The following is a 23136-nucleotide window of genomic DNA, read 5'->3' as shown; positions in this document are numbered from 1 at the left end:
AGAATGGCCAACAATCATCATGCAGAAATATTTAAAATTTTATAATTATGAATTGATATTCTTAATGAGTCAAAAGGTGTGAAAATTTCTTTAAAAAGGCTTAAAATTCAAAAAGTTTAAAATTTTGTTGATCGCCTTGCAATGACACTAAAAAGTACTGTTTCTTAACCCTGAGTTTGCGAACATTCGTCTCACAGATATGCTTATGAATTGGACAGTTTAAATTAAAAATCTGTATATGTTTATAAACATGAATGGAAAATGTTTTATTCGTCTGAGGGACAACCTACTCATATCGAGCAAAATGAGCTGCTGCTACCAGCCACAAAGTAACTAAATATAGTGAGTGGCGGTTAAAAAATTGTCTGCCAGTTGCCACCCAATTGCCATTTTTTAGTCAAAAATGCACCCCAAATGAATTTTTAAATTTTTTTAACAAATATGAAATTACTATGAATATTTTATAATCAGAATATTCCTTTATTTCAAGTTTGTTTTTTCAATATTGAGCCTTATAATGTTTACCACATTTTTAGAATGCTTCAAAAGTCATGACTTAATCTAGAAGTGTAAAGAATTTTTTATTAAGGGGCTATATGTTTTAAAAAATGGCCACTGAACACTAGCAAAATGCGACAAGCGCAATACTAATTATTTAATAATCTACAAAGGTTCTTAGAAGTTCATCTTAGTTTCACTTTTAAACTTACAAGTCTTTACATATTTGGCGCCGTTTGTGAAACAAATGTTTATTAATCTAGCTTTAATAAATACATCTGTGTAGAACTTTGGAAACCAAGCTTATTTTCTTCTGTTGTTTCAACAAGTGTGGATTGATCCATCGAGGTGACTGAAAATACCAATACAGAAAATACAATTCTGTATTTACAATGAATCAATCCAAACTTTTGGTGCTGTTGCTGTGGCACAAAATATTAAGTTATAATTGGATTCTTGCGAGCAATGTCACACGGGGGCCAAGCAATCAAGTTTGACACACACGCACGACAGCACTTGCAGATATTCAATCGAATCGAATCTGAAAATTTATTCATTGTGATGATGAGCCAAAGCTTTAAAGTTGTTATGTTAACAGGTCAGCAAAATCACGTACTTAGACACAACTATTTGATTAGTTACAAGTAACTAATTCTGCACTGCTGTGTCTCTGGGCATATAGTATGCACCACCCAATGAGGTGACGCCGTTTCAAATCCTGAGAGCGGCTGGTTCTGTTTCTGGCTCACACCGAACCACAGTGCTGACTTAAAATATCCTCAGTGGTAGACGGGTCATGGATTAGAATCTCCTTGTCGTCAGGCTAACCGTGGGCTGTTTAATTTTTTTCTCCCCTGTTATACTAATTCGAGTTACTTCCGTCAAAATGTCCACAAAGGCTAGTTTGATCCAAGAGTTCTCTTTTCTTCTGGATCAGGCTTAAAATTACATGGCTTCAGAATTGAACATTGATGGTCATGAACTCAGAATTGGTTGCTGGTTATAAAATTAAAAAAAAGTACTCAATTCTAAAATTGTGTATAACTGTTCTTATTATGAAATGGTAATTTTTAAGCATATTGCAAAAAAATATATGTCTTATGAATTTGATGTCAAATTTTAACTTTTGACTTATTGAGACAGCAGAAGATATCAATTTAGAGTTATAAGATTTTGAAGACTACTTAATCATTATAGTTAACAACTTTTTCTTGTTTTCACTAGTGTATTTAATGTACTTCAACTTTTTCAACATATTCTAATATTTAGTGAGTCAAAAGTATCCGGTCACCCAGTTGTTATGGTGGTGGAATCATAATGGTGTGGGCGTGTTTCTCATGGTTTGGCCTGGATCCGTTCATTCCTGTGGTTGGAAACATGAGCTCTGAGATGTGTGTGGGCATTCTGGACAATGCTGCACTCCCAACTCTATGGCAATATTTTGGGGATGGCCCATTTCTCTTCCATCAGGATAACTGCTCCATTTACAAGCCGAGGCTTGCACAGACATGGTTTGACGATATGGGTATTCCAAAACTGAACTGACCATCTCAGAGCCCCAATCTAAATCCCATAGAACACCTTTCGGACGAATTAAAGCCTCAGATTACGTAGCCAGCCAAATCAGCCATCCTTACCGCAAGCACTCACTTAAGCTGTGATGGAATACTGGAAGTCAATTCCTATGGCCACTTATCAAAAACTGGTGGAAAATCAGGTGCAGACGTGTCCAGGCTGTCGTCGATGCAAAAAGGGGACCAACATCATATTAATATGTACTTCAGGACGTTTTAAGTCCATATTACTGGGTGTCCGGACACTTTTGGCGCGGAAGTTTATATTTTAAATGTAACTTAACACGTCTATTTAACATAGTTCACATTTTTCAAATAATATCACGGCTTATTCATGTAAAATATAAATAAATTAAGTTCAACATGTTTATGAACTGCTTATCTCGCATTGCAAATTAGCAAGAGCTGAAGAATAACTGGGAGGGCTTTCTTCTGAATGAGTATCTTCTTTAACTGTCTCCTTCTTTGGCACTAATTTACGCAAGAAGTCCACGAAACGCTGATTTCGTGTGACTTCATTAGCACTAGCTGCGGACATTACGGAGTCGTAATCAGGAGGATGGTCATTCTCCGGAGGTCGTGATTCGTCATCAACGTAAGCAGGGTTGAAATGCCCATCTGTGCTGTCCCAGTCATTGTCATCTAGAAAGACTCGCCTGATGACGAACGCGTAAAAAATATGGATAAAGAATCCAGTCATAAATGCTCCGAAAAACACCCAACCAAGAAGAAAGAAAGGGTATTTCTGTTGTACAAGCTCATCTTTAAAGATGTGTTTGGTTTCATTGTCCCAAATCAGTTTTGAGTAGTTGGTAGGGTTGTAAAACGATGAGAAAAGTACTGCTGTTTCAGACAGTATATCTGTGTGAAAAGAAAAAGAAATTAGTATATGAATCAAACAAGAATGGATATGGGTTTCATAAAAAGTTTTACCAATCATAACTTTTGACTTGATAATCAGATTCATTCTAAAATTCAATCCTTATTGCTCAAAAGTTAGTTTTACTCGCAGTGGTCGGAAGTAGCTCATTACAAGTAATGAAACTACTGTAGTCGCTACTTTTCTTGTAGTGTAGCGTGCTACTCTTTTTTTTTTTTTTAAAAAAGTAGTGTAGTGAGTAGTGCGACCCAAAAAAACAGTAGTAAATAAAAATGACCCTATGGCTGCAGCTGAGCGTTAGTAGAAATTACGTATTTAAAATCAGGTGTAACTTATATACAAACTAACCATTACGAAAAATTAATAACTAATCACTTCGGCCACACTTTCATTCGAATGCACACTCATGAAACATGGATGTTATTTCAAAGGAAGGGAAAGTATTTTTGATGTACTTAATTTCTTAGAGGAAATATAAGAGCATTAAACAATTGAAAAATTGCTAGTATTTGATAGTTTCGCCTTTAAATATTGACTGTCCGAAAAAGGCATAAAAAGTTAAAGGTCAAATGAACGAATTCGAAAAATGTTTTTTTTTGAATGACGAACTGGCTTATGTAAACATGAATAAATAATTCGTAATTATTCCCTTATATTTAATGTAAGCCAATTTCTTATTCGAAAACATTTTGAACATAGGTGTAAATCAAGTTCTCCAGCAAAGTTCGTCTTCTTAAAGTAAGTTAAGTAGTTACTACAATTATATAGAAGTTTGTAGTCAGTGCATTTAAAAAATAAAAGGTTGTTGTATTTAACTACATTTGTAACAAAGTAGTTGTAGTTAATTACACTTGTAACAAAGTAGTTGTAGTTATAGTAAACTACAAAAATAATGTAGTTTTTTGAACCACTGCTTTCACCCCATTTTCACGAGGCCTGTCAGCCGTGTTCTCTTTTTAGAACTTGTCCCTTTTTCAAATTACCTTGGTTACTCAATTATTTAATTGTTAGTAAAACATACACATGTTTTTCATCTTATTTCAATAATAATAAGAAATCCATATTTTGAAACATTGCTGTGTTTTTAAACCTAATTGGTAGCTTAATGAATGCCCTTATTTTCAAAATTTTCTTAGAAAGCAAACTTAAAAAGTAACAAAACAAATAAAATGTAAAAAAAATTCAAACGTTAGATTCAGGGAAAGAAAAAATTTCTTCAAAGGAATTTCAGGGGTCGACAGTTTTGAACAGAAAATTAAAACACTAAAGATTCGTAAATCGATCTTTTTAAGTATGATATTCTTCTAAAAATTTTCTTAACTTGATCAAAACGTAAACTTTGTCTGATGCAAAGTTACATTTTTTTCTTATTTCAATTAAATCCCAACACTCATATTACTGAAATAAATGTCGAAGTTGGCGCAAAAATCAGGGATGGGTGTTGCAGCTTTCTTACGCAAGTATGAGGGGCGTGTGACTTGCTTATTTTTGCTGACAAAGGGGGAATTTTTTTTTTTACGACCGTCGTTGAACTGCAGACCCAATTTTGGGTTTACGACTACTAATTTTCAACTCCTTATCCTTGTAATTTTGAACCCAATCCGGAGGACAAGAGAACTCCTTGTTTGAGAGAAATTTTGCCTTCATGGAGGACTTTTTGATGGAACCAACCCGCATTTGCGTTGCTTGACGAGGAAAACCTTCCATGGTAAGCCTCACGGCAAGGAGACTCTAACCGTGATCCGTCTACCTCTGAGGAATTTTTACGTCAGCACTGTGGTCGGTGCAAGCTGGATTCGGAATTCGTATTGACCAGTCATTGTTGGGATTCGAAATCGGTTCACCTCATTGGAAGGCGAACTCTGTATCACCTTTGCCATCGCGGCTTTTGGGGGCACAAGGGAGATGTCGAGAATATTCTTACAGGATATTTGAACGGTCCTTTAGAGTAGGAGGATCGGAATATTTTTTTTCTTAATGATATTCTTCTTGCAATTTAGAAGTTAAAAAAAATTTGAACTTAAATTCTTTTATTATGTGAACTTTCTTGCGTTATTAATTTTTTAAAGATCATTTTGTACGTAAACAAGATGCATATTTAATAAAAAGTTGCGTGTTTTGCAGACTTCCTGACAGTTCTGCGCCTAGATGCTCTGAATTTCTAAATCCGTACCTATTTTGCGTAATAAAATTGTTTAGTTGAATTGAGATTGATCAATTTCAACTAATCATTTAGTAAATATTTTCTTTTTGTTTAAATGACTCCTATATTCTACTCCATCTACGAAAATTCTCTTCTACTCCTACGAAAAAAACAAACGAGAGTTTGCCTATGATCTTGAATCTCCTGTCAATACTTAGCAATCATATTTCCTCGTGCAAAACGAGTTGTTTCTAAAAAATTTTAAAACATTCATTTTGTTAGTGTTAGCGTCACCAATTTCCCTTCGTCAAAACCCTGTTTTGCTGTCACTTTAGCGAGTCCTTACATAGATTAAATCATTGTTACCAGTTTTGTAGAAATATTAAGGATTTTAAGACATTATAAAAAAATTTATTCATTAATTTTAAATTGCAATTTTGTAACTTCAATCGTAACGCTGAATGTTCCCAAAAGGTGTTTTCCCCCAACCCTAAGATCCCTTATAAGGGTCACATGGGTTCCCATGATTAACAATGTCTTTTTAAACGAGTAATGCGTTTTGAAATACCTAATTACATTTATATGCAATCAATAAGTCATTATTAATTTAAAATTATAGTTATTTTTATTATATGAAAGTAAATGAATTAGAACGACTATAATAGGTAGCCAATAATGAATAAAATAGCAAAAATGAAAAGAATTAATGAATTGAATAATTTATGAAAAGGACACGCATTTATATACACGATACTTAAAAAATAGTTATTTCACGATACATCACGATTTTGCTCAGCTTATTCTCTGCTTGCTTACATCATTTGATATTTCACATGGGCAATTATTTTTATTAGCCACATTGGCACCTTTTTTTAGAAAAAAAATCTTTCGAAATAACCCTTTTGTTTTAGAATTGCCTACACGTGTTGATAAAACGAAACCCGATAATGCCAAGTTTTAAATATCAATAAAAGATTAACAGTTTACACGCTTATTAAATGGATATATTACTAATTAAAATGAATACTTACCCATTTTAATACGTATTTTCTTTAAAAATTCAATTATGTAATCAACATATTTAGTATTTTAATTCACAACGCAATGTGGAAAGGCGTCAATGTATACAGGATGAAGAGTTTCAAAAAAATAATAAAAGTAGACAGCAGACGTTATCTCTGTAGCTGGGGTAACGGATAATCTATTTCCAGAGACGTTAAAATAAAAGCATCTTTTTTTTTTATTCCGATAAATCGATACTTTTGTGTTCCAAAATTTCGATAAAGATCAAAATGTTTTAATAATTTGAAGGCAACTTCATAATTTTCTTTTTATCGTGGCTTAAAAAAAAACTGTTGATTTCTTGGTCTAATATCGGGGACCTCCTGTGGTCCAAGCTTTAAGTAACGGCAGAAAATACGATTTTTTTTTCTAAGTAGCTAAGACGAAAGTAAACACATAAATGCAATAAAAATATTTTTGAAACTGATTCAAATAAATTAACTTTAACTAGTTAATTTAATTGAATCAGTTTTACAGTCTTCCTGCTTTCGATCCAGTTTTGACTGCGTCTGCAGGGTGTTTGGCGCTGCCGCTCATCAGGTTTTGGATCAGAAGTTTGCTCCTTGGTCTTAGTCGGGCATCCTTTGCTCTCGATCGTAACTATGGTGCATTTCCTTCTTGCGTGACTCGGGGGCCTTGCCAACACCTCCTAGAATAAGGAAGGCCTCAGCACGGATCAATTTAGTAGTCCGATGTGACGAAGTTAACAGCGCAGTTGATGAAAAATAAGAAAGATGTCATTACGTTCGGGGTACTAAGCTGCGCAGTGGTTGAAAATACGAAATATGTCATTACGTTTGGACTACTAAAGGATATTTATGGTAACCCGTGCAGAGGCCTACTCTTTTCTAGGAGGTGTTGGCCTTGCCCGGTGTCTGCGTATTGCTTGGTTCTCGGACTGGGCTGGGTTCTGTCAAGGCTATGAGGCTTCTTACATTTGGCGTATGGGCCCATAGGCCTGGGTCGCTGTATTAAATTCCTTAACTTGTTAATTTATTTTTATTACAGAACAAAATTAATAAATTGTGAAATTTTAGTATTTTTTTTTTGTATGTTGTAGGATAATTTTATAATGTATTTCTGTACAATTTGATTATAAAACAAAATCCACTAAACTTGAATAATAGGGAGATTTCGAACTTTTACGTTAGCGTCCGTACGCTCCTGTACGCAAGATTTCGAGCACTTGCTCATGCTAGCTTGAATTTTAGATGCTACATATATTTACGCAATGTTGGCCAAAGACAAAGCTTCAAGCACCCTGTTTATAGCTGTTAAATGTTGTTTTCTGTTTAAGCGAAACTTCCAACAAAAACTTAGACATGGAATGCGAATTTGAAGAAAGGTATTGATGAAGTTTGGAAATGAATCGTGCTGTATATTACTACTAACTTACCTTTGTAGTTTATAGCAAACTACTATAAGTTATGGTTTTTTGTGGACCTCATGCTGTTGTTGTTGTTGTAGTTCATTTACGTCACACTAGAGCTGCCCAATGGGCTATTGACCACGGTCTGGGAAACATCCCTGAGGATGATCCGAAGGCATGCCATCACAATTTTGATCCTCTGCAGAGGGGATGGCACCCCCGCTTCGGTAGCCCGACTACCTACTCGCGATGTCAAGCACTTTATGGTAGAACAGTTTAACGAGGACCCATACCGCCCACCCTCGATCCCTGCGCAGACTGATCCAAGTGGTCACCCACCCGCACACTGACCGCAGCCAGTGATGCTTGACTTCGGTGATCTGCTGGGAACCGTGTCTTAACTATCAGTCCACTGCGGGACGTGGACCCCATGCAGCGATCTTCGGCCGCACATCTAAATAATAAGCTGCATTCTTTATCGCTGAATTCTTCAAAATCTACCAAATTTTTCTGTTCACAGAACCACAGTGTTACGTTGAGTAAAGCATCTTGAATCGTATGCCAAAGCTTTGTCGTCTACGTTCACTGTAAATATTTGCTTTGATTTCGCGTTCAAATTTAAAATGATATTCTACTACGTTAGCGTTTTTAACCAAAGGATTTTTGCAAAATCTCTTTATTTTCCCTATCATAAGTTTGATACTTTGCGCATGCGCGTTTAACCCGACCTGATGTATCGCACAAGAACTGAGCATGCGCAATTACTTAAGTCCGGGAGCGTACGGAAGCTAATGTAAATTTGCGAAATCTCCCTAATAAGATATTTATATGGCATAAAAATTACTGACTAGTTACTTGAATTTATAACATTATGATTTTTCATTGTAATTAAAAACTCCAACCAATTAGGGTTGAATCCAATTGTATTTTTGTATAGACCAGGGGTTGCCAAACTTTTTTGATCATCGACCCCTACATAATTTTTCGAAATCTCCATCGACCCCCATAAAAGTAATTTTCTGTTAATTAAAATAAAACTCTATTAGATACTGTGCTTGTACATTTATTTTATGATTTTGAATATTTATTAAAGTAATAGTACATAGTGTAACAATAGTTTTATGAAAAATATATTAATGTTGAAATATATTTATGAAATATAAAATATACCTTAATATTTATGAAATAATAAGTAATTATAAGTAAGTAGAAATAATAAGTAAAGTAACTACGGATTTATTGCTTCTTAATCAATGACATGGGTGTGCCTGTTTTTTTTTTTTTTTTTTGCAAGGTTCGTTATATTGGGTTCAAAATTGGTCAATTTTAATCTTAAATCCCCTCGAAATTCCACATTTAATTTATTTCTGTTCTTAGTTAAGATTGAATTTACGTGACTGAAACCGGCTTCAACCATATAGGAACTTGGAAATGCTATCATAAATGACTGAGCTATTTCGTAAAGTCTTACATATTTTTGGATTATGTTTATATTTGTTTAAAATTTACTTAGTGTTAAATTTTTAAAAAGCGTCTTTGCTTCAAATCCCTATAATAATTCAGCAAGCTCATCTTGCAGGTTGATGTCCACGTTTTCAATTTGAGCAGAAAATGACACAATAATCCAATCAGGGATGTCAATGTTTTCCAAATCAACAAAACGCAGTTTAAAACCGTCGCTCAATTTTTGAAGATGACCTGTATATATTTCCAGGTCTTCTTCTTTTATTTATAATTGTCACATATCTGAAAAATACTGATAATCCTTCGACCAATCGACCCTTCCGGTTCGGATCGACCCCCGTTCGGCCCCCTAGCTCAGATCGACCCCCGCTCATGTTAAATAGACCCCTGGGGGTCTATATAGACCACTTTGGCGACCTCTGGTATAGACAATCGCTTTGTAACGGCACACAGACAGAAAAAAATATTCTTAAAATGTTATCATTCAGGGTGCGTCGCATTTTTAAAAAGTGCTTAAAGGTGCTTATTTTCGTTTCTTAAAAGCCCTTAAAGGTGCTTTTTTCATTGGGTGTTTTTAAAAAGTACTTAATTTTCCCTTTTTCAAAATAAGATTTTTCCTTTCCCATGTTGATTTTAGCTGCGAATTATGCAAAAAGACGCAGTTCACATTCATTCAATGTTTTCACAATTCATTCAACCCCAATCTATTTCGGCGTATTGTCAGTCAGTAGCGCAGGGCTCGAAAAAACTCAGAAATTTTACCCGTCCCCGAGGACGGCTTGTCCAACAATGCACCCGTCCTCCATTGAAACTAACCCGTCGCTTTTCAATAAATAAAAATATAATTTTCTCCTATTTATTACAAACATTTATATAAATTGCACAATGAATTAGTCGTTGCTAGGATTACATTATACAGTAATAAAAGAAATGCTAGGTTACTAATAGTAACCTAGTATATCTTTTATGAAATAATTTAAATGACAAGGGTCAAGTTATCCGAGGGTACTGCGTTTTTTAAATGAATTAAATATGACGTTTGCCAGTTCCACAATCAAGCCAATGATTTACAGAGGTTTCTGAACAGAAATCTGAAAAGGGTTTTCCATTTAGGTAGATGCTCATAATTGCTTTTAAAGCTTCTTGTTTAAGACCAGTATGTTATAATATTTACTGGCTCGATATTGGAATGTTATAATTTAAAGGATGGCCGAAACTAAAAATAGTGAGCAATAACCCTTAAAAATAAAAAAAACATAGAAGAAAACACACTAGAAATCAAGATGTCTTTGCAATGATTTTTCACATACCTGTTGCAGGTGGGAGACGACACACAATTTGGCTTAGCTGCAATAATTTAAAGAAAAACACAAGGAAAAGTCCAGAGTTCATTTTTTTTGTTGTAGTTTATTACTGCAGATCACTTCATACCAATAAAATCGTTGGGGCATCAGAATCACAAGTATGTCCAGTTAGGGGTCATAAGGCATATTTTTCAACATTGATCATCTTTTCATCTCCTAGTAGCATCAGTGGCGGCTGGCAGTTGTCTCAGTCGACACATAAACATTTCGCTTCTGGAAGGGCGATCCAAAAAAATTACGATGTCGATAGATTGATTTTCGTTCTTGTCGAAAAAAAACCGCATCCTTGGGGAGTCGGCGGGCAGGTATTACGCCATTTAAAAGGGAGTGAAGTTCCTTCCCTCAACCAGAGAGAAAACCGAAGCAAAATAAACGCTCAGTACGCGAGCGAGGTGACTGAGAAAAATCAAAGTATCGAATAATCACTTAAATGTTCATGGCGAGGAAACAAAAAAACAAAACAATCACAGCCCGCAGAGGGCAACCTCAGAGGGTCGGAGAAATATGACCGCCATATATTTAAAACAAAAATAAAACTCCGTCTCTCCAAAGAGAGGAGGGGGTGAAAATGAAAAACCCCTGTTAAGGGATCGTAAGATGGTGTTGACAACTAAATTTCGAATGTGTCCGCTCCCAGAAAATGGGCGGTATTTAAAGAAAAAAAGAAGTGGAAGTTAAACTTCCTAAAAAGCCAAAAAAATCGAGCTTAAGGAGCGAACTGAACTGAGTTAACTAACTCCTTAAATTTAAGCATAATTAAATACTAACGGCGACCGTACCGTAACCACAAACATGTGTTGACATCAAAGGTCGCCGACAGCCTTCTTTCCAAGAAAAAGGAGTGTCTGAAGAATGTGCAAGGAGCCTCCTGGGGAAAGTGTCCTCATTGCGCTAACGCGTTAAGGGGCGAGAAGAAAAAGATGAAGACAATAAAAACTGTATCTAAAAATATAAATTAAGCCGAAAAATTAGTATTTTGATTAATAAAACGGGATATTTAGAAATTAGGCTGTGACTTAATGTCACATTATACCCACAGCCGGTGAAAAAAATTTTGAAGAAATGAAAATTTTTTTTTTTTTTTTTTTTTTTTTAAAATTAAAATTAAAAAATTAGCAGAAAGGCCTAAAGTATTCGTAACCGAAAAGCATTAAAATTAACAATTTAACAATCTGCCACTCCAGTCCACCACATCAGCCTTAACAGAACATTCAGATGTTACATAACATTCGATCTCAAAAATTTTGACAGTAAATTGGCCTCAAGTAGAAATGCTGTGCCCCAACATAGTTACAATAGCAATCAACAACACACAAACAGACAGTAACAGCTGTACATAGCTGATCTTGATTATAACAAAGTAAACAATCTTAATTGTTTGCTAAAAACTTTTGACCTACCCGATAGTCAAAATAAAGTTCACTTGACATTAAAAAATTATCTCCATAGACAATAAAATTACAGAGATAAAATGTGACTCAATGAGTATATAAATAACTCACTCAATAAATGTGAAAAAAAATTTATGAGGTAATTCATTAACTCAAATGGTTCCTTATAAAAAGGAATGAAAAAAATTGATTTTGTTTGCTGAATTATGCTTATTAAAAAAATTGAGAATTGCAAACAAATGAAAACAAATCAGGCTAACATTGTAGACTGATGGTATTCCGAGTTTAAACGAATGAAGAAAAAAAATTTGTACAACAAAGTTTTGTACAATTCAATTATTGAAAAAAAATTTAAGACCAATCAAATACGACTGATAATTTAGTATTCCGAGTTAAAACGACAAAAATTAGTATACAACCTATGAATTATGCATGGGTTCAGAAATCAAAGTCATTAGTGAGATCAATTAAGTGCACAAAAAATTAACAAGTTAAAACTTAGAGAGATTAAAAATAAAAAAACTTAAATTAATAGAAACGCCTAGGCAAAAACATTGAACTTAACACCTGCAAAAACTAAGTTAGAAATTACACCTTAAAAAATTACAGACATTTTTCTCACTAAAAAAATTGATCACATAAATATGTTGAAAACACATGCATCATAGTCTACACACAACTATGTATAACAAACACACACCACAAACAACATTTATCTATAGACAAAATTTATAAACAATGATCAAAAACGCTGCTTACCAATACTGGTAACTAATGATTACTTAAAATGTCCATAAACAATGCCTATAAAGTATGCTTAAAAATGAAAATTCATGAATTCACATATTATGAATAAATATAAAAATGCTTGATGAACATAAAAATAAAAAATTGATGAACATAAGAATAAAACCAGTTTGATGAACATAAAATAACAAAAAGTGCTTGCAAGCAGACATAAACAAAATTAAAATCATCAACACTACAGATACAAAAAAATTTCGTATCTAAAACACAGAGCTGTAGCCGTTTACTACGTTCTGAGAATCCAAAAGTTATGTAATAAAACTTTATTCATTACATAAGAAAAGAAAAAAAATACTGTACAGGAGCAAGGATCAAAAAAATGAAAAAAATTGGCATTCGAAATTTGTGTCATCCTCAAAGTTAAATTAAGTGTTTACTAATGTTAAAAATGTCTAAAACATGACCTAACAATCATTAGAAAAAAATTGTAAAAGTTAGACAAGAACCAACCCAAAGAAACAGGCACCTAAAATGGTAAGGTCACTGTAAGGAGAACCCCCCTCATCATCCACCAGTTGTAAAAACACCGTATGAAAAGCCTCATAAAAACAATTAATTTACACAGTAAGTTACACAAATGATATATATAAAAATTACTGAAACCATTATGCAAAACAACCTATTGGCATTGCATCAGAACTGGCATGGGACACAATCGTTCCATGGACATGCAACGGCCAGCGTCACATACGAACGTATCACCACAACACTTATCATACATATACCAATAAAAATTTTAAATGTTAAATTTATAACTAACAATTATTTGTTTCTCAAATTATAAGGACAAGCCTTAGGAAAAGTGATACTTGTATCAGTTACATTATCCGAGGTATCAACGGGTTGAAACAACAAGTTTTGTCTCCTATGAGGACACAGACGTAATCTATCAATATGTACAGTTTGTTTAGGTGCATTGGGGTTATCTAAAATCTGAACCACATAATCGACATCATTAAATTTTGAAACAATGGTAAAAGGGCCGTCAAATTTGGGTTTAAAAACATTAGTGTGCTTTAAATAAACAATATCACCTATATCAAGTGATCTTAACTTGGCTTTTGTAATTTGTCTAGAATTTTGCTTAACTTGAGCCCTTTCTGAATTACTATAAGCATTATCATATGCAATATTTAGTTGATTTAATGTATCTAACAAATAATGGGATTTATCTAAATGTACAGGTTCTATGCTAGACTCAAAACAATCAAAAATTAACGCCAAATTACGGCCAAAATGTAACATATTAGGGGTAAATTTTGTTGCAGAGTGAATTGTGCCATTATAAATATTTTGATGAATTACTAAACTGGTTGCAAATGATACACCCTTCTCATGCAAAGTCAAAACAGAAGATTTTATTGCTTGATTAATTCGTTCGCTCATTCCATTACTTTGGGGATGAGCTGCACTACTATGTGCCAATTTAATTCCTAACTTTTTATTTATTAACTCAAATACTTCAGCCTTGAACTGAGTACCAAGATCGGTTAAAAGATATAGCATTCTACCATAATGTGAAATGTAAGTAATTAAGTGTTTAGAAACTGTTTCTGAAGTTAAATTTTGTAATTGATTTAAGATTAAATGACGAGAAAAGTGATCAATAAATGTTAAAATGTAACCACAATTTTTAATAGGCCCAACAATGTCCATTGAGACAAATTGACCAGGTCTTTGCGGTAACCACATAGATTTTAAAGGAGCAGGCTTGCTCGAAGATTGTTTATGTTTAATACATAATTCACAGGATTTGACATAATTAAGAGTATCAGCATAACATCCTTTCCAAAAGTATCTGTTAGAGACTAGTTCATACGTTTTTTGAATTCCAGTGTGAGAAACATGACAAATATTTAATATCTTAGATTTTAAAGAATTAGGGACCACTATTCTATGATTGTGGGGAGAAGTCTGGGTGGCATACATTAAAACATTATCAATTAGAAAGAAATTTTCAGTTTTGGACTGATTGACTAATGTTGGTTTATTTAAAAGAGATATAATTTCTAGAATATATTGATCTTTGCTTTGCTCATTCTTGAATGTATCTAAAGAAATATCCAGGGGAGCATCATTACACGTTAAATTATTAAGCACATGATCATCATCAATATCCGTAAAGGGTAAAATTAATTCAGACTCCTTATTATCAATTGCATTTTGATGAAAATTAGGGTCCGGAGACCGACTAAACCAATCTGCTAACACATTGTCAGGACCAGGTACATAAATAAAATCAAAAGAATATTCGCTTAAGGCTAAAAGCCACCGAGTAATTATATCTGCAGGGGAAGTAATTTTCCGATAATGTGCTAGAGGTTTACTGTCACTTAAAACGGTGAATTTTCTATTGTACAAATATGATTTGAAGGCAGTAACACCTTTAAATATGGCAAACAACTCAAGTTTAATTGCAGGATAATTACGCTCAGCTTTTGATAGAGATTTACTAAAAAATGAAACAGGGTGAAGAGACTCTTCATGCTCCTGCATTAATACAGCCGAAATGCCGAGTTTACTGGCATCAGTATTTAGAAAGAAAGGTTTTTCAAAATCTGGTAACCTAACAAACGGTTTGGAGAAAAATGCTTGTTGTAAAGCATCAAATGCATTTTGTTGTTCATCCGTCCATTTAAATTTTGATTGCTTTGTAGCAACCTTAGTCAAAACAGCAATTAATTGAGCGAAATTTGGAATTAAATGGCGATAAAAGCCACACACACCTATAAACTTTTTAACGTGTTTGGCATTACGAGGGGTAGCAAAAGAAGTAATTTTAGAAATATTAGACTCAGTTGGTGTTATGCATTGATGAGAAATTACAAACCCGAGATATTCAACAGAATCTTTAAAGAAAGAACATTTATTAGGAGCTAAAGTTAAGTTGTACTTGATTAAAATTTTAAGTAAAGCTGATAGCCTAGATTGCATCTCCTCAAATGAATTTGCTCCAATGAGGAAGTCATCCTGATAAGCATGGATACCTTTTACCCCATCAGCATTTAATTCCTCAATAATTAGGTCTACTAAAGCCTGGAAAGTACTCGCTGCCGTTTTGAGGCCAAAAACGAGTCGTCTATTGGCGAATGATCCAAAAGGAGTAGTAAAAGTTAGTATGTCCTGTAGGTGTTCAGGAAGCATAACCTGCCTATAGGCTTCTCGTATATCACACTTTGTGAAAAATTTATAAGAAGAAATTTCATTAATAATAGTGCTTATTTTAGGCAAAGGGTAAGTGGAGCTTTCTACCACTGCATTAAGTAATCTTAAGTCCAAAGCCAAACGATACTTAGGTTTACCCTGACTATTTTCTGAGTTTTTCTTTTTGACTAAGACTAGTGGAGCAGCCCAATGGCTAACATGCCTATGAATAATACCGGCTTCCACTAATTCATCTAATTCTTGTTTAATGTCATCCCTTAAAGCATATGGAATTTCAAATGGTAAGGTTTTTATTGCATTATCATTTTTTAATGTTAAAGAGGGAACCACACGATCAGTACATCCTAAAGTTTTTATGGTTTTGGAAAATGCAGCAAAATTCTCTAATAAAATGTTTTGAAGAATTAACTTTTGATCAGTGTCTAAATGTGCTAAATCGAAATCAGTAGATTTTAGTTCATCTTTTCTTAAATTTAAAATATCCTGAGAAGCAGTAATTAAATTACACTGTTCAATATTATTAATCTCATTCACATTTACCTTATTACTATCATTACTATTTTTGACAACAAAATTATATCTTATATTACCTATATTCAAACCTTTATTTAAGTGAACAGTGTTATCAGAATTATTTAGAATTATTATGTTAAAAGAATTGTTGTCAATAACATTAATCGAGGGATGAATTAAAATGTTTGTATTATAAGTAGGGGTGAAGTACACTTCTTTATTTGTTTGTTTTTCAAAAGAATCAATTCTTAAATGGGCAATAGCAGTCTCGCCTGGCTCAATATTGAGCTTATTCCTCAAAACAACATGCACCTGTTCATTATTGTTATCATTATAAGTTAATTCATGAGAATTATTTAAGGGAATACTAAAATTACTAAATATTGCACACTCTCGTTTATAATTGATTATAACATTATGCTTTCTTAAGAAATCATAACCGAGAATGCCTTGAAAGGTATTACTCCTAATATCTGCTACAAAAAATTGGTGTCTAAAAAACTGGTTATTGATCTTAAATGAAATTTCAGCACACGCCGTAAATTGAAGTTGAGAGTTGACAGTCCTAATTTGTACCTTTCTTGATAAAAATTTTACTTTATTACTAGTCCTGATTTTATTAAAAGTATCAAGAGTCAACAATGACACTGAGGAACCACTGTCCAGCAAGAAATTAACTTTAACGTTACTAAAATTAGATGCAATGGTTGGAAGACTCACTTCGTCTGACACAATATTTATATGCTCAATATTCTCTTTATAATCACAATTAGTCAAAAACTCCCGAATTGTTACATTTGCATTATGCATAGATTCTGACATAAAATCATTAATATTGAAAATTTTGGATGGTTTGGTGGATGAGGAGACAGGTCCATCCCTTACTGCCTCCTGCGAGAGTTTAAAGGATTATTTCCCCTGTTATTATTAGCATTAACTCTAGGTCGAAATGGTTCACCTTGAACCGGAATAGGTGGTGGTGGATACTGTGGTGCAGTAAATCGGGGAGGAGCCACGGGGAGCTGTGGCGGAAAATAATGCATCGCCATGTTGGGACCCGTATAATTTTGTCTGAATTGCCTTTGATATGTGCGACAATTACTCATGATGTGGCCAGAGCGTCCACAGAAAGCACAGGTAAGGTGTGGGGTTGTTCGGGGTTGTTCTTGTCTAACCCGATCCTGACCCTGCACAGGTGTACGTAAAAGGGGACAAGTTTTTGTATCATGTCCTTCGTTACAAATTTTGCAATTAGATTGCATCGTCTCAATTTTGGTAGTCAAAAACTCTAGTTGTTTAGCAATTAAGGTGAGCTGGTCAGGTGCAGCAGAAGTGCACTGAGTTACTGAATGAGCAGCGACTAACGAAGTAGTCGAACCAGCCAAAGACTGTTGAATTGACACAATATGATTAGCCCGTTTGACCATCTCGCGATAGTCCTGTATCCCCTCAATGAGAATGGTCTCCTTGAGATGCAAAGGGATAGCGGACAAAAACTGCATAGCTTTTATTTTAGACAAGGCAGTTTGATCATTGATAAAGCTGTATGCTTTATGGGCTAGGGTGTCTATACGATACTCAAGATTTTTGATTGTTTCAGAGGGCAAGAGGATAATTGCCTGAAATTTTGCCAAATCAGCCGAGGAAGAGTCATCTTGTTGGAAAAAGTTTAAGAGTAGCTTGCATGCTTCCTCAAATTTTGTAACTGCTCTACATTCAGGAGAATTCTGAAAAAATGTAAGAGCAGATCCCGACAATTTTGATTTTAGCAGGTATAAAGCTGCCTCATTTTCATATTTATTTAACTTGACCAACTCTTGAAGTTGAGTCAAAAACCAACTGACATTTTGAGAATTCCCGGAGAATTCCGGAATAGTAAAATTAAACTTTGGTGCTTGCTTACAAGCATCTACATCATTACTATTATCAGGCATAATTGCCAAATTAAAATTGGTCCTGCGGGTTTGAATTGGGGGCATCTACCAAAAATATTTTATATTGATTAGCATCATTGAAAAAAACCTTTACATAAAAAAATAGTATAAAATTACCATTACTACAACAATACCATATATTTTAAAAATTAAATTTTAAGAAAAATTGTATGCAACAAATCACAATTAAAAAAATTGCCATATGAAAAGGAATTATGATATGACTCAAATGATTACTTTGAATTATCTAACTATATGAAACATCTTGAAAAACAAGTATTAAATAATACTGACAATTAAATATTTAAAGAAGTATTAGAAATAAAACATTCATAAACATGACTCATTTAACCTGTGACCATGAATTTTATCATGAATTTATGTGAACTAGTTAAATATTGAAAAAATAACATTTTAAAGACTGATATAAATACAAATTACTTATTATTACTAATGATTAACGTCAACAAATGACAATGACCTCTAAAATTAATATACGCATTACTGCTATTCAAAATGAAATTATTCAATAAGTGAACCTTAAGTTTAAATCAACAAAATTAAAATTATAATCATTCAAATACATAAGAGCTGTGCGATTCTTACTCAACCAATATGGCATTTGTGTAAACATCAATAACATTGAACATCAATTTTGAATACTAAAATCAAATCCTATTCTAGATGATTTATGAAGAAATAGTTAACTGCATTTTCTCACTTAAAGTTATACTATTAATTAAAATAGTTACCCTGATCAATATCACAAAACAATTGCATGAATCAATTTACAGCATATAGTAATTATTATTATTTTAAATCAACTCAAAAATCATACTTAACTTAATATATAAACACCAGCTTGAAGTCAAAATTAATCATATATTTATTTATTATTTGCAGCAATTGAGCCCAACAATGTAGGTAATAAATGAAAACCTACTTTTTACATAAAGCATTACAGTACTGATTATTTTTTAGAAAAAAAACATGTAGGTAGCTAGAAATTTTGGTCAAAAATCAAAATCTTCAATCATTTAATGATTAAAACAACAAAATGCCAGGAATTAATTTCTTAAATCTTCAATTACTGTTAATCAAAAGAATTATTATATTAAACAAAATTAAAATTATATATATTAATTATAATTAAACCTTAAATCATTTTTAGAAAACAAAAAAAATTTTGATAAACAAGTACCACAGCAATGTGGCTGGTCAACGGCGCCATATGTTATAATATTTACTGGCTCGATATTGGAATGTTATAATTTAAAGGATGGCCGAAACTAAAAATAGTGAGCAATAACCCTTAAAAATAAAAAAAACATAGAAGAAAACACACTAGAAATCAAGATGTCTTTGCAATGATTTTTCACATACCTGTTGCAGGTGGGAGACGACACACAATTTGGCTTAGCTGCAATAATTTATAAAGAAAAACACAAGGAAAAGTCCAGAGTTCATTTTTTTTGTTGTAGTTTATTACTGCAGATCACTTCATACCAATAAAATCGTTGGGGCATCAGAATCACAAGTATGTCCAGTTAGGGGTCATAAGGCATATTTTTCAACATTGATCATCTTTTCATCTCCTAGTAGCATCAGTGGCGGCTGGCAGTTGTCTCAGTCGACACATAAACATTTCGCTTCTGGAAGGGCGATCCAAAAAAATTACGATGTCGATAGATTGATTTTCGTTCTTGTCGAAAAAAAACCGCATCCTTGGGGAGTCGGCGGGCAGGTATTACGCCATTTAAAAGGGAGTGAAGTTCCTTCCCTCAACCAGAGAGAAAACCGAAGCAAAATAAACGCTCAGTACGCGAGCGAGGTGACTGAGAAAAATCAAAGTATCGAATAATCACTTAAATGTTCATGGCGAGGAAACAAAAAAACAAAACAATCACAGCCCGCAGAGGGCAACCTCAGAGGGTCGGAGAAATATGACCGCCATATATTTAAAACAAAAATAAAACTCCGTCTCTCCAAAGAGAGGAGGGGGTGAAAATGAAAAACCCCTGTTAAGGGATCGTAAGATGGTGTTGACAACTAAATTTCGAATGTGTCCGCTCCCAGAAAATGGGCGGTATTTAAAGAAAAAAAGAAGTGGAAGTTAAACTTCCTAAAAAGCCAAAAAAATCGAGCTTAAGGAGCGAACTGAACTGAGTTAACTAACTCCTTAAATTTAAGCATAATTAAATACTAACGGCGACCGTACCGTAACCACAAACATGTGTTGACATCAAAGGTCGCCGACAGCCTTCTTTCCAAGAAAAAGGAGTGTCTGAAGAATGTGCAAGGAGCCTCCTGGGGAAAGTGTCCTCATTGCGCTAACGCGTTAAGGGGCGAGAAGAAAAAGATGAAGACAATAAAAACTGTATCTAAAAATATAAATTAAGCCGAAAAATTAGTATTTTGATTAATAAAACGGGATATTTAGAAATTAGGCTGTGACTTAATGTCACACAGTACGTATTGTGTTTTCTTGTAAGTTTATTGCTGAAAAGCCCCTTTCAACCGCTGCAGTACTCCCAGACAGAGAAAACATCAATATATGCGCAGTATGTTGCTGTATTGTGGGCCATTCTGCTGCCTTGTAACTTACAAGACTCTTGTAAGATAACAAAAATTGAAAATGTATCACGAACATTAACGGGAAAATGGCCGTCCGCGCGGACGTCGGATTCGAGAAATTCGTTGTCCGCGGAGAATTTTTGACCGTCGAGGACGGGCGGACGGGCTGTTTTTCGAGCCCTGCAGTAGCGTATGAAAACGCCATTCGTTTAATATGATTCAATACTTCATGATTTTTAACAATTGTCAAAAACAATGCCAAAAGTTTTTTTTTTTTGGACATGATGGTTAAAACAAGATAAAACTGTCAATTGTCAAAAACTTTCCAACCTTTGCCCAGTTATATTTTTTTTAAAGTGCTTAAAAATATCTTCTGAGTGCTTGAAAAGTGCTTATTTTTTGTTGAATAATTTGGCTACTCACCCTGTCTTTTAAATGTAAAAGTTTGTTGTCAATCGTAATTATATTGAACAAATATTGGACAATCGTGAAAGTTTGTTGTCCAATATATTGGGAGTTGGGTGGGGGTTAAACTGTAAAAGTTATGAAAATATTTTAATCAGGAACAGATCAAAATTAGAGGATGGAATATTATAATTCATAACTTCAAATTGATCTATCTAAACTGATACATCAAATCACAAAGAAAAAAAATTTAAAATTTGATGCATCAAAATTGATGTATCAAATTTATATTACATCTCAATAATTGAATATTCCTTAGATTTTTTAAAATTTAACTTGCAATAGATATGAACTTTAATTATAAACGAATTCATAACACAGAATTAAATATTCTGATTTATCAACCCCGCCTCCAATTCTAACACCTTATTAGCAATCTTTTTTTGCGCCTAGCTGTTGCATGCGACTTTGCTTCAATTTTACTTACTTTCAAGAGATTTCCGCTCTATCGTCAAAGTTCTTTATGAATTGAATTTTAGTAATAATTTAAAATCTGTCCGACAGCCATCAAATCACACAAACCACTGTAAGTATGAGTCCCTGATACTTCAGCACAGAAAGCAACAAAAAGTATTAAAATGATCTCCATCTCTGTTGTGAGACAAGATAGAAAACTCATCCCAATGCTTCATTATGTTCAGTACTACTTCCTCGTTTACCTTTCGTGCCAAAACTTGTGTATAATATTGCTATTGTCCGAAAAAGACAAGTACCGTCATCAATAATTAATATGACAGTATGCGGCATCATAACACCGTCGATGCTTTAAATTTCTTTAGCCATTTTAGTAAGGATAAAATAAAATCTGAATAATTACTTCGTAATTAAAATTTCATTTCTATAAAAATACAAAGTTATTCTAAATAAATATTTAATGTGTAACTAACTACGCAACACTACTTAAATTATTACGTAAGACAACCTAACAAAATGAATATTAATAATACGTAACGATATATCCTTCTGTTAAGTATTTATAATCCTTAACGTTAATGTAACAATATAAATAGAAAAATACCCTGGTTATAGTTAAAAATATAGAGAAAACATGCAAAATTATATAATAAAGATTAATGAAAAGAAAAATTAATTATTAGAAAAAAATATTTTTAAAAAATATTTTATATATATATATACATACATACATAAATAAATACAAGAAAACACTAAGAAAGTTAAGAAAAACAATAAGTTTCATTTATTGCGCTTAAGCTGCAAGTAAGCAGAATAATATATATACACATCACATCAGTTCATAATTTATTTTCATGATTCATTAGTTCTTACGTCATTATTTTGGTCTGTTTTGTATGACTTTAAGTCCCATGAAACTGGCGGAGTTCCATTTGCAAACAGGCATTATGTTAAATCTAAGTTTGTAGAAAGTGCAACACGCCTGTTACGTTTTCATTGTAAATTTAATATTTTTAGAAAAGGTTAGCATAAGCCTGTCACAACTGATGCATTATATTTTACCTGTTTAGATGTATAGAGGTAGAGATGCCATAGTTTTACAGTTTAATTAAGAAATCGCGTTTTCTAAGTTTATAAGTTACACTGTCAGTTTCAATTAGGGCCAATCTTATATATTGTTTACACATATGATTTTCCCATAGACAGACAAGAATACAATAGCATAACTGGTCTCTATGCTGATGATACCGGGATAATAGTAAAATCCAAAACTCCAAACATAGCCCTCAGAAAACTGCAAGAAAAATTACAAGACATGGAAAAGTCGTGCCTAGAGTGGAAATTTCAACTAAACGACCAAAAATTTTAACTTTTAATCATCCGAAATAAAAAGAAGAAGAAAATACTACCACAAAACAAGTTAATTCTATTTAATGAAACAATACCAATAGTTGACAAAGCCAAATACCTTGGACTCATCCTTAATAGCAAATTCAACTGGAATGATCACATCAAAAGC

The 23136-nt window shown here is 33.3% G+C and overlaps 1 protein-coding gene across 1 annotated transcript; it reads right to left on the bottom strand.

Moving 5' to 3' along the window:
* Positions 1–562: 562 nt before the first annotated feature.
* Positions 563–6297, bottom strand: LOC107439486 (uncharacterized). The gene is made up of 2 exons (XM_016052116.5): positions 6127–6297; positions 563–2933 (listed from the first exon to the last, which is right to left on the bottom strand). Exons 1-2 carry the CDS (start codon positions 6128–6130, stop codon positions 2440–2442), a joined length of 498 nt encoding a protein of 165 aa, XP_015907602.3. The 5' UTR covers positions 6131–6297; the 3' UTR covers positions 563–2439.
* Between the last annotated feature and the right edge of the window lie 16839 nt (positions 6298–23136).

This window comes from Parasteatoda tepidariorum, chromosome 10 (genome assembly GCF_982258835.1).
Source record: "Parasteatoda tepidariorum strain Cologne lab strain chromosome 10, Ptep-v5.0, whole genome shotgun sequence".
NCBI classification, from domain to species: domain Eukaryota; kingdom Metazoa; phylum Arthropoda; class Arachnida; order Araneae; family Theridiidae; genus Parasteatoda; species Parasteatoda tepidariorum.
This window is presented reverse-complemented; position numbering and strand designations above follow the sequence as displayed.